Source organism: Spodoptera frugiperda, chromosome 19, assembly GCF_023101765.2.
Source record: "Spodoptera frugiperda isolate SF20-4 chromosome 19, AGI-APGP_CSIRO_Sfru_2.0, whole genome shotgun sequence".
NCBI lineage: Eukaryota > Metazoa > Arthropoda > Insecta > Lepidoptera > Noctuidae > Spodoptera > Spodoptera frugiperda.
This window is the reverse complement of record NC_064230.1, coordinates 548335-561112: the sequence shown is the minus strand read 5'-3', so window position 1 is coordinate 561112 and position 12778 is coordinate 548335. Positions and strand designations below refer to the sequence as shown.

Genomic DNA, 12778 nt, shown 5'->3' with positions numbered 1-12778 from the left:
CATAGTCTATGATGGAGTTCACCTCCACCGATAGAGTAGACTTCCTGGTTTGCAGCAAGTGGTACAGCATTGAGGAGTAGCCTGGAAAGAAGAGAGTTTAGAGGGTCTTAGCGAACGCCTTCTAATAACAGAATTTCGTATTTAAGGGTTGTTGGGAAATCGGATTTAGGGAACAGAGAGTAAAGTTCCCTAAGAAAAGGAGGATCCTCCGACCAGGCGAGGTGATCAGCCTGGCGGGCTTTCTGCCCAACTGTTGTTCGTTGGGATTTTCTATCCGTGTTAATTCGCATGTAAACTTCATATGTGCGATGCAGGATATTTGTGACGCCATCCATTGATTTGTTCGTCGATAGTCTATGTTCGACATCTGTCATCTGTCAACTGTCACTTGTCAGTGTCGCCACATACTCCCCCCCAAGACCGGAGGTCGATCCTGTTGAGACGGCTGTCGATGCTTGAGATGAGCGGTGCCAGAGCCAGTGTAGAATGTCCCTAGTTCCAGTGAGTCGGAACTGTACCGCTGAATGCCCAGTGAGTCGGGTGAGCGGTGCAGGGTGATACTCCAGTGAATCGGAGTAGTGGAGCTCGCAGTGTCCCACGGTGAGTCGGGGAATTGATGCTGCGAGGGTAGGTGCGTAGTGGCTGGCGTCTGCGTTGACGGGAGGAAGACGTCCTCAGACCGTGTGCAGAGTGCTGTGCCTAGACGCTGATGAGGCCGTAGGGAAGAACCAGGCTGCATATCTTCGATGTAGCGTGTGGTTTCAATCACGTCGGGGGTCACACACTTTCAGCGAGTAAAGTTGCCCCTAAGTAACTTGAGCGATCCTAGGACCTTGCCTGGTGATCAGCCTGGCGGGCTATATAGCCCAACTGGTAATTAGTTGAACGATATTCTATCACGTGATTAATACTCATGATTACAAACAACTTATGTGCAAAGAAAGTTTTTTGTGACGCCATCCATTGATTTATTCGTCAATAGTCTATGTGCGACATCTGTCATCTGTCAACTGTCACTTGTCAGTGTCGCCACACGGAGATTATGAAGGATATAGAGGGCGTAATTGGGCCTCCGGTAACCTCACTCACACAACGAAACACAACGCAAGCGTTGTTTCACGTCGGTGAGGCCGTGGTATCACTCCGGTCGAGCCGGCCCAGCAGTGCTGAAGCATATTTAGAAGTTTAACTATAAATAACTGAAGACATAACTGTTACGAATTTATTAAAAAATACATAAATATGAAATAAAATAAACTGCCTCGTTAGTCAAGTGGTCTCAAGTGCGAGTCGGGTTCGATTCCCGAGTCGGGCAAAGTATTACTGGGCTTGTTCCGGTTTTCGAAATTTCTCAGTAATAGCACGGAGTGTTTAATTGTGACCTGTATATGGCAATAGGCTCACCCCAGGACCGTAGGACGTCCACCCACAAGGTGGACAGACGACCTGATTAAGGTCGGAGGGAGCCATTATCCGGAGCTGCAGACTACCTAGCGGGTTACAGGGGCTCCGGCTCGAAAAGCAGGAGTAGGAACGGGGTGGTTTTTAGTAAACTGTAAGAGTCTGACACTCCCAATCGCCTCGCCAGAAAAGGCATTGGATGATTTACCGTCCTCAAAAAAAAACGGTAGCTTGCCGCCCGACCAGAACAAGCCCCGTGCGAACGGCGCGTCGCGTTCCGCGCGCGCTTCAAAGAGCCATCAGACCACCACAGATGGGGCCCAGTAGGGCTGATGCCTGATCCGGAGCTGCGGACTACCTAGCGGGTTTACCGGGGCTCCGACTCGAAAAGCAGGAGTAGGAACGGGGTAGTTTTTAGTCAGTAAGAGTCTGACACTCCCTCTCGCCTCGCCCAAGGCGGGAGAAGGCATTGGATGACATTCCCCCCTCAAAAAAAGGGGCTATTATACTTACTTCTAACAAAATCCACTTGTGCTACGCTGAGCAAGCGAGAAATTTCAGTGAGGAAGGTAGTTAAGGGTTCTCCAAAAGACCGATTGGGACCGAACCATCTGAAATACAACATTCATACTGATTAATCACGACTCTGCAGAAAATCTTATGTGTGACGTCGCACAGCCTACTCAGCAGGCTCGAAACTAGTAGAGCTTTTCTCTATTACGTGAGAACAGGTAAAGTCGCTAGTCTAGAATCAGTCATTGGCGCAAAGTTTCCTTTCCGTTTTTTACCGGATACATTTCGGAGAGTGTGCGGGGAAATTGCACAACTTGATTCCTCCTAGTCCTTTTCATCATCGAACCACAAGACAATCGGCGAAGCACCACCGCTTCATGGTAGATATCCCACCCACTCGCACGAAGCGCTTCGCTTCAAGCTTGCTAGTGGTGGAACTCCTTGCCGGAGTCTGTGTTTCCTGATGGGTATAACCTGGGTGTCTTCAAAGCCCGAGTGAATAGGTTGCTTATGGGCAGACGTGCTCCATCGTAGGCCGCATCATCACTTACCATCAGGCGAGATAGCGGCCAAACGTCGACCTATCAAATGTAAAAGAATTCACCAAGGAGTGCTTACGTATTAACATGTAGTTCTACTTCTTCTAATAGCTCTTTGACTGGTTTCTCATCCTTCAAGGAAGTGATCCTGAATATTTCTAGGAGGAAGATGGGCAGGTATCCCTCATTCAGTTCCTCCATCATCTTCAGATAGACTCTCCTTTCCGTTGGAGCCTTCGTACTCTTCTTGATTCCAATGTCTAAAAATATAAGTTTTTAAACTGACATGGTCACTAACACTAACATTAGAACTTGAGACGGGATATTTGTCAAAAAAGTCAAAAGTCAAAATTATTTATTTCAAATAGACCAGGAAGGCACTTTTGAACGTCAAAGCAAATAATTATAATAATATTAATAACGTCTGTCTGTCGGTCAGTTTTCTAGTATTATTTACTATTTACTTTATTTACCAGAGGTGTCACAGTTGCGTTGCCAGCATTTTAAAAGAATACTATCGCTCAAAAATTTTGGTGTGGTGATTCTTACAAAATATCTGTAATATGAGTTTGTTATGAAAGAGCTATCTCTTTCATACTTTCATACTGTCTCTGTCGGTAAAATTGATAGCAATTGTTTTTTATTGAACTGTGCGTATTTGTGAACAACTTTATACAGAGTAGTGTCAATGTTTGATTTGATTTGATTTGTTTATTTAACTTCTTTATGTCTTCAAATTGAGTTAACTGGTCCGCGGTACGAAATTTCTTCACTATTGTAATGTTCAAATACAACACTACCTCCCATTAAAGCCGCGGTAGATACTTTTAGAACACCTTAAAAAGCCAGTTTTTTTATCACTTTTCGTTTTTTTTTTCGGGAGTTAGGGATCATTCACACAGTTCATTATTGAAATAAAAAGAAAAACTTTATACTATAAAAAAATAGCTGATTTTACTGAAGAAAGACGGTTAAAAAAAAAGCATTAAGGATCAAAATGACTTTAATTTCGAAACTCGATGTTTCTCATTATAGTTTTATTCTTATTTAACACCAACTTCTGAAAAAAAGTAATTTTGACCAGTTTAATGTTCTCTTCGGTGAAGTCTGTTATTTGTCATTTTTGGCAAAAGATTTTGCATTTAAAATTAAATCTTTGAATGAAATATTTTTTTAAACAAACATGGTCACTAACACTAATATTAGAACTTCATCATCATCATCAGCCGAGAGACGTCCACTGCTGAACAAAGGCCTCCCCCTTAGTCCTCCACTTTATTAGAACTTATGACGGGATATTTGCCATGTTTATATTACGGATGAACTGGGGCCTTAGTCTGCTATTACAACTGTGTCAGAATGGTCGATCATTGATCAGTGAGAGAGGGACGGAGCTATGTAGGTTGTATAGCTCCGTCCTAAGTTGGCATGGCAAATATCCCGTCATAAGTTCTAATAAAGTGGAGGACTAAGGGGGAGGCCTTTGTTCAGCAGTGGACGTCTCTCGGCTGTTCATCCGTGATCATGGCGCTGGCAACAGTGCCGAAACTCATCGAAGTGAATAAACATGGTAAATATCTCGTCATAAGTTCTAATAATAGTGTTTGAATGATATCGAACTCTAAAAAAATTGGAAACTAATAAAAAAGTAGGCGGTATAGCTGGTCACACGATACGTACCTCCAAATATAAGGCGAGTATCGTTGAATGAAGCGGCAGTACTGAGAGACGTGCTCGTCAGTGGATTGTACTGCGGTATTCCGAAACTATCGAAGACGCCAGTTCTTGCCGTCAACCTTTGCAAATAATAATAAAAAAAAAACAAATAAATAACTTAGGAAAAACTAAATCTGATCCGGAGCTGCGGACTACCTAGCGGGTTTACCGGGGCTCCGGCTCGAAAAGCAGGAGTAGGAACGGGGTGGTTTTAGGCAGTAAGAGTCTGACCAGACGCCTCGCCCAAGGCGAGAGAAGTCATTGGATGATATTCCACAATCAAAAAAAAAATGGAAAAACAAAATACTTTGACTGACTCCAAAATTATTAGTAGTAGGTATCCTACTTTTTTTTAAATGTCTGTCTGGTAGATTATTTTAAAACATTAGACACGTATTTTTTCTTTTCTTATAAAATTAAATACTTTCGACGATACAAAAGTAAAAAAAAGGAGATTGAGAAGATTGAGAAGGGGGTAAATTGAGCTTTCGGTAACCTCACTGGCACAATGCATGCTTCGGCACGAATGTGCCGGCTCGCCTGGAGTGATACCACGGTCTCACAGAAAACCGACGTGAAACAACACTTGCGTTGTGTTTCGTTGTATAAGTGATGTTACCAGAGGCCCAATTCCCCCTTCCCAATCGTCCCAATTCCCGATTCCCCAATCGTCCCTATTCCCGATTCTCCAACAACCTTACATTCCTACCCCCAAAATGTTAGCAACGCACTTGTAACGCCTCTGGTGTTTCAAGTGTCCATGGGCGGCGGCGATTGTTTACCATCAGGTAATCCGTCTGCTCGTTTACCGGCTTGTTCCATAAAAAAGAATACCTTGTTGTTTCTGTAGTGGTAGCAGCAGTTTTGTGGTCCGGTTGTGATGGAGGAAACCCAGGCTCCTCTTGAGGAGTCAAACCACCTTCTCTGTGTACCGGAGCAGAATTCTTCATGTGTTGCTGTGCCCACAATTGCGATTTGGACAAAGAACTTGCAGCAGGCACTGTTTAAAATAAAATAACTTTATGATTAGTAACAGGGGCCTTAGTCTGCTATTACAATTGTGTCAGAATGGTCGATCATTGAGCAGTGCGAGAGGGACGGAGCTATGTAGGTTGTATAGCTCCGTCCCTTTTGCACTGTTGTATCTATGACTGCCTCATTAGAGTGTTTTTCCACCAGAGATGTGTTATGCTACGTTGCTGTGGATGCGTTTGGCTTCCACCAATCATATTCATTGGTACACATAGTGGAAACGGACTCAGCTAAGTTAAGTTTTTTATATGGAAAGATGTGTGCTATGGATGGCTTCCCTACTATCGATACATCGCATACTCGAGCTGCACATCTTCCTCGCACAGCTACATAGCTTAGTATCAGTGGAAACAGGTGCATAGCTAATAAATACATCTTCATAGCATAGTTACATAGCACATCTCTTAGAAAAACACCCATTGTCGAGTCGCAAACCATCAGACCACCACAGATGGGGTCTAGTAGGGCTAATACCCGACCGAAGCGAAGCTGCGAACGACCATGCAGGATTACCGGGGCTCCAGCTCGAAAAGCAGGAGTGCGAACGGGGTGGTGCTTAGTCAGTAAGAGTCTGACACTCCCTTATTCGGTAGAATGACGTGACCGTTTTTCTTAAGGCCGTGGTATCACTCCGGTCAAAGCCGGCCCATTCGTGCCGAAGCATGGCTCTCCCACACTTAAACTTTTCCACACAAACTAATAAATGTTTGCATTTATAATATTACTGACTGCACGGATGGTGCGGTGGCTGGGTAATCGGCTGCAACGTAACGTGTAGCGTCGATTCCCGCACGGAGCAACTCTTAGTGTTTTCCACAAATTATTGTTTCGGGTCTGGGTGTCATATGTATGTGAATTTGTATGTTTGTAAACGCACCACACGACACAGGAGAAAATCCTAATGTGGGGCAAATTTTTACAAAAAAAAAAAAATATTAGTAAGATTTTACAACTTACTGAGAGGAACCCTGGCCCTGACTGACTTCTTGGCAGTCCACCACTGAACAGGCGTAGTGGCCACATGTCGGAATCGGTTTTCAAAATCATGCATAGCTTTCTCCGAAGCAGGAGTAACATGGGACATCAAATTCAGTTTCTGTTCATTGCGCATCAGATACTTTGACAGCCTTTTTGTGGTTCTTGGAGGGTGGGGAGTTTTTAGGGGGGCATTAAATGGTTTCCGTGCAAGAGTAGAAAGTTTAGATGGCTTATTATTTTGGAACATGAAACCAAAGTATTTATTAAAGTCGTCTATTAAACTGCGCGTCAATTTGCCGAAATCTGGTGGGGTTACAGCGAAGTCATAGGAATTCATCCGAATCTTTTGTCTCGTTTGCGTCTCCGGCCCAGGTGGGCTGGGTAAGTCGAAAGTGTATTTGATGGTGGTGAACGAATAATCTGGTATTGGCGTTGGTGGTGGTGTATCTATATCTACTGGTGTGGGAGTTGTAGGTAACCCTTTAACTTCATCGTAGGGACTTCTTGTCGTAGTATCAAAGATAGGTGGTGTCAATAGAAAATCGAATGAGTCATTTCGAGGCGTCGGAGTGTTTTCCGGCTCATAACCTATTGGGTTAAAAGGGGGTGGTTCGTAAGGGTAGCCAGGGTAGTTGGTGTTAATTTCCATAGTAGTAGTAGGTGGGGGCGGGGGTATAGGCGGTTCTGTGTTCTCCTCATAAGCCTCTCCATAATCTTCTTCCGTAGGGGGGGGAGTGGGTGGTGTTGGTAGAAAGGTGGATGTCACATCCTCATGGGTGACTCCTTCGACTCCGGTTTCACCCCAAAAGAGATCTGTGACGTCATAACCTAGAACGTTACTGTCTTCTGGTATTATTGCGTGTTCATAATCTAATTGGGTTTTGATTATTTTCCTCTCTTTCTGTATTTCTTTCTGTACTCCTCTGAGGAGGGAGTCGATTTCTATCAGCGATCTGTGCAGGTTTCTCGTTAGGAATGTTTCGTTTAATGTTTCTGGAAGAAAATTTTTAATTGTTTATCTTTTGTTTTGTTTACGGCACGGCAGTAATAAACCCAAACAGAAAACAGTTGCTAAACATTGTTGGTGAGCCGCGAGTATGTTGCTAGCAACTATGTTTAAATCGCAGTGTTGCCAGCAACATGTTGACAGCAGCTCCGCAACACGTGGATTCAACTTTGTTGCTAAACAAATGTTTATCATGAATACGGGGCTTAATACGGCCCGCCATGATCACTTATACTGCTGCAACTCCTGTACACCAGGATCTACAGTAGATACAACCATGCAAACACCGGAACACTGAAGTCCAACGTCCCAGGGACATGAATGACTGTCTTGGATCCCGCAACGAAATAAATCAGAAGATATTATTAGAGGAGAAGTAAAAGAAGTCAATTTTAACTAGACAAAGTACTTGTAATACCTCTGGTGTTGAAAGTTTACTTAGGTTTTTTAGGGAGGTAAATCGTCAAATGCTTTCTTCGAAGTGAGGCGAGAGGGAGTGTCATACTCTTACTGACTAAAAACCACTCTGTTCCTACTCCTGCTTGTCGAGCTGGAGTATAAAGACACCTCGGTAAGACACCTCACCACAGAGTTTGAAACCTACCAACGGCAAGTATCAATGTGACATTTTTAAGTTACATGTACTTTCTAAGATTATTTAGACACCACTGACAAACGGTGAAGGAAAACATCGTGAGGAAACCTGGCCTTATAGTTTCTAATTATAAGTTTGAAATCGCCAACCCGCATTGAGCAAGCGTGGTGATTAATGCTCAAACCTTCTCCGTGGGATAAGAGGCCTTTGGTCAGCAGTGGCCACTTATAGGCTGTTGATGATGATGATGATTGACAAATAAATGATACACTTACTTTTATGTACAGTTTTACAGAGGAACAATTCATAATTTAGAAATATAGTTATAAATATTGCTTTCATAGTTGTCTACACACTGTAACGTTAATTATGAAATAAATAGAACTTCATGTGTGAGGCAGCTGGTACAGTAGCCGCCATTTTGTGTCTTTATTTTAAACTTAACGAGCGAGAGTTGATTTGTTTTGTTGAAACGAAGCAGAAGGACTTTTATTCAAGTCAATTGAACATAATAATATCTGCACACTCTTTGTAATTTCGTAAACTGTTCACTTAATAAAAGCTACCGTTTTGTAATATATATTTTAAGTCTGGCAACACTTGTCGCTGTGGTTTAAAAAGCCGTTATTTCAAAAGAAGATTGGTTTAAAATTATGCTCAAGTTGATGATTGCTAGCTTGTTAGAAATCAGTAACAATTCCAATGTTTATTGTCAATAAAATAGTTTTGTTACAATTTTATTGGATTACAAATATAAAAATAGTTGCTCGCGCAATGTATAACAAGTTTTATGATGCGATAAAATGTTAGTGTTTTTATATTAAAATGAAAGTGTGCGCTTGTGTTCTGCTGTTCACAATAATTGGTATTTATTTTGTCTTTTATTTCAATACAAATAGAGCCCCTTTTTATAAAATTAACTAAATACATACTTTTTTGTCCACAAAATATGTTTTTGATTTCTTTTGCAGTGTATCTGCGTATACGCCTATATTTTAACTGCCATGTCAAAATATATACTCTCATGGCAAAAGCTCCAACGCTGTTTTTTTATAATATCATGTTACAACGCGATACAGCAGTTATAGGATATCTAACTTAATTTTTTTTTATTGCGATCTCCAATTCGTCTGCCAATCATGGAGATTTCGTCAAAGTCTGTCATAGGACTGTCACCCGCTATTGACGTTGATAATTAGCTCATGACGATACCTGAGTACGTGTATCGTTGACAAGTCAACCTCGCTACTTGACCGGAACTGCGGACTACCTAGCGTTACCGGGGCTCTGGCTAGAAAAGCAGAAGTAGGAACGGGGTGGTGTTTAGTCAGTAAGAGTCTGACACTCCCTCTCGCCTCGCCTAAGGCGGGAGAAGTTATTGCATGATTTTCCGCCCTTAAAAAACCATTCAACATGAGCATATCTTAAAACATCTTTAAACAATTTTTATTTATTTTCCAGCTAACGTAGGCAAAAGTACTGCTGAGGGGTTGCCCTTAAATGAAAGAGCTGTCCATTTGGCTCTAGAAACCGTTCTAGAATTTAACGACAAAGACAAGGCTTCAGATCTAAAGTTTCTAGACAAAGTAAAGAATCTAATAAATAAAGTTAAAACTGTAATTGATAAGACAGGTAGCTACAGAAGGGATTTTAAAGATGGCGACATTGAAACGCTAACAGAATTCATTCAACAAGCTGTTGCTTTACTAAACGCTTATGACGACGCGACGTTCGGAGACTTTTTCAAAACCTTAGACGATGAAATAAGAAAATATCATTATAGGGGATGTAAATTCCATGAATTGATGGAGAATTATGAGATTAGGTCGTTGTTGAGATATGCTTTTGATCTGATTAGTGGGAAGCCGGTCCAAGTGATAAAGGCTTATATGAACGTGCTAGCTGATACGCTTAAAGATGAGAGTTATGATGATAATGTCAAAGAAATTGTAGATTATATCAACTCCTTATATGGGGCGAAAGCTAAAGATAAATTAACAAAGGTTTTACAAGAGATAGAGGACTATGGTAAAGCTACACCGAAGAAAAAACATGCTGCATCTAGAATTCTTAAAGAAGGTATTCGGTCGATTATATTCGATCATTATACGGCATTGAACCCAAATGCTAGACGAGAATTAAAGTCCAAAATAGAATTGTACTTAAAGAAAAGCAAAACATCTTCACCTAAACTAATTCACAACAACAATAGACCAGAAACTGTATCGAAAAAACCTCACACTACAATAAAGAAAGAACCTCTAAAATCACCTGAAAAGAAATTAGAAAGAATCGATATCAATCAAAAGGACATTAAAAAGATCGCAAAGAACGATAAAAAGTTAATGCGACATCGCAAAGAAAAGAAAGATCATTCGAAATTCCCCGACATACCCCTACATACAGGAAAACCAGTAAAAGAAGGTAAAGAAAATAAAAAAGACAAACCACGAGCCCAATCAGAAGATAAAGACTTAACATCAATATCCTCCAGCTCAGAAGATGACGATGAATCATCAAGTGACGTAGGTATAAACTCCATAGAAAAATCTCAAGAAAGACAGAAAGCTTATAACACAATGAGATACGTAACGCTATACCCAGAAACAATAACCCAAATACCACGAAACAGTAGCAAAGATGTGAACTTCATTAACCGATCAGTCAGAGCTACTACACCATTCAGACAAAGAGTTCTAACCATGTGGGTAGAAGAAACAACAGGGGGTATACCTCAACACATACTAAATAAATACAAAGCTACAACATTGAAACCGCATAAAAGGCACAAGAAGCACGAAAAGAGACACAAGAAGAAACACTCGAAAGGCAAGAAGACTCATCATAAGAAACATAAAAGTCACTACACTACAAAACAATTGATGAAATACACAAGACGTTCCACTTACAAGCCGTACCGTTATACGACAAAGCATAGGAGTAAATTGAGTTATGATAGAATTAAATACGCTAACGGTAAACCCCAACAGCAAATACCGGAACATTATGAGGTCCCTACTCTAGATAAACAAAACAAACCTGTGAACATATTTGGACCTGTTAGATTGGATGTTAAGTAAGTTGTAACATTAGATTTTGTTTAACATTTGATGAGTCGACGTTTGGCCGCTATCTCGCCTGATGGTAAGTGATGATGCGGCCTACGATGGAGCACGTCTGCCCATAAGCAACCTATTCACTCGGGCTTTGAAAATACCCAGGTTATACCCATCAGGAAACACAGATATTTCAACAAACAGGCTCCAGCTCGAAAAGCAGGAGTAGGAATGGGGTGGTGTTTAGTCAGTAACTCAAGGCGGAAATCTATTGCTGCGGACTACCTAACCGGTTACCGAGACTCCAACTCAAAAAGCAGGAGTATGAACGGGATGGTTTTAGTCAATAAAAGTCTTATACTCCCTCTCGCTTCGTCCAAAGCAGGAGAAGTTATTAGCTGATTATCCCCCTTAAAAACAATGTTTTATTCAGACGGATCACCTGATGGTAAGCAATCGTCGCAGCCCATGGACCCCCGCAAAACACCAAAGGCCTTTTTGGGGGTTAGGAATTTAAGGGTTATCGGGAATTAAGAAGGGAGGATAATTGAGCTACGACAACCTCACTCACAACACAATTAAGCATTGTTTCTGTGAGACTATGGTATCACTCCGTAAACGGATACCCTCTTCGTCCCGAGGCATGGCTCTCTCACACTTAATACTATCAAATTACTACTTAATACTAACAAATCCTCTAACTTCCAGTCAAAACCTACTAATAAACAAAATAACAGCACGAACGACTTTGCCAGTAACTCGGCACCCGATGTTGCGGACGACGCCTTCTACACATAAACCTATGGCTTTGAGAAACAAAATAGAAAGCAAGCATATGAAGAGATATCCCTTGCCGTCCAACTCCACAAATACGCCAGGCATAGCATTGCTAATGCCTGTTTCTATAGCTGCCATTGGTAAAAGATACAAAATGCTAAACGGCCCACAAAAACTGGATATGCGAAAAAACGCAGACAACCCACATTCAGATGAAGGCTTAACCATAGAACATTTTGACAAAAGAAAGCGATCAGGCGCGAGTCAGGAAGACCCGTTCGTGATACAACGTTTACATCAACTAGAGAGAGAGTTAAAAGAAGTGAAGAACAGCATCAATACTGCTACGAAGAGGAGTAAGAAAAGAGATTTTGATAACAGTAGGGAGAAGAAAGAGAAACATGGAGAAAAAGATACAGACAGCTACGATATAAGAAGCGAAGAGTCTGGTAAAAGAAATCACCATTATAAAACTACGAAATTAACAGCAATACGTTATAATGCTAATAATGAACAGTTTACTCATGCAAGCACTGTTAAGAAACCAGAATATCAAATCGAATATAAAATTGTTAAAGAAAAAGGCTCAGATTTTAAAGAAATCATACCTGATCAAAGAGTGAGAGCTAATGATGAACCAACACCATTTGAAAATAAAGATAGGGATATAAGACACCCAAGCGATGAAAGACAGGCCAAGTCACATAACAAAACATTACTAATTGATGTTTCAACAAGATTATACCCAATTACGTCAACAACAGATACAATTACTGCAAAACCTACTGACGAACACACAACAACAACTCCACATTTCACAGGCAAAGCTTTAAGAGATGTTACCGCAACAAATAATCCAAAAACTACCAAAAATTACAACGATCATACTAAAACTACTACAAAAACTACCACAGTAGCTTTTAGTAGTAGTGTTGCCACTGCGAATACGTATAAAACTACCAATGTTGAGTTGGATGGTGCTAGGGATGGTAAAACTGTCTCTGAGAATCAAGTAATAGTAAAACATGATGTAAAAGCTACTACTAAGATACATAATGAGGAGAGTACTGTTAATCACGCTACGTCTCATGGTAAAGATGCAATAGTTTTGTTTAAAGGTTTAGTTGAGAAGTCTGGTAAAAATGTTGCTGAGAACGAAGTTTAG

The 12778-nt window shown here is 41.1% G+C and overlaps 2 protein-coding genes across 2 annotated transcripts; one reads left to right on the top strand and one right to left on the bottom strand.

The window, feature by feature from the left end:
- Window positions 1-2528: 2528 nt before the first annotated feature.
- LOC118281035 (uncharacterized) lies at window positions 2529-8472 on the bottom strand. The gene is made up of 5 exons (XM_050700613.1): window positions 8056-8472; window positions 6159-7172; window positions 5004-5169; window positions 4134-4249; window positions 2529-2713 (listed from the first exon to the last, which is right to left on the bottom strand). Exons 1-5 carry the CDS (start codon window positions 8120-8122, stop codon window positions 2529-2531), a joined length of 1548 nt encoding a protein of 515 aa, XP_050556570.1. The 5' UTR covers window positions 8123-8472.
- A 47-nt stretch (window positions 8473-8519) lies between these two features.
- LOC118281265 (uncharacterized) lies at window positions 8520-12778 on the top strand. Its single transcript, XM_035601853.2, has 3 exons — window positions 8520-8645; window positions 9242-10856; window positions 11545-12778. The coding sequence occupies exons 1-3, from the start codon at window positions 8606-8608 to the stop codon at window positions 12776-12778; spliced, it is 2889 nt and encodes a 962-aa protein (XP_035457746.2). The 5' UTR covers window positions 8520-8605.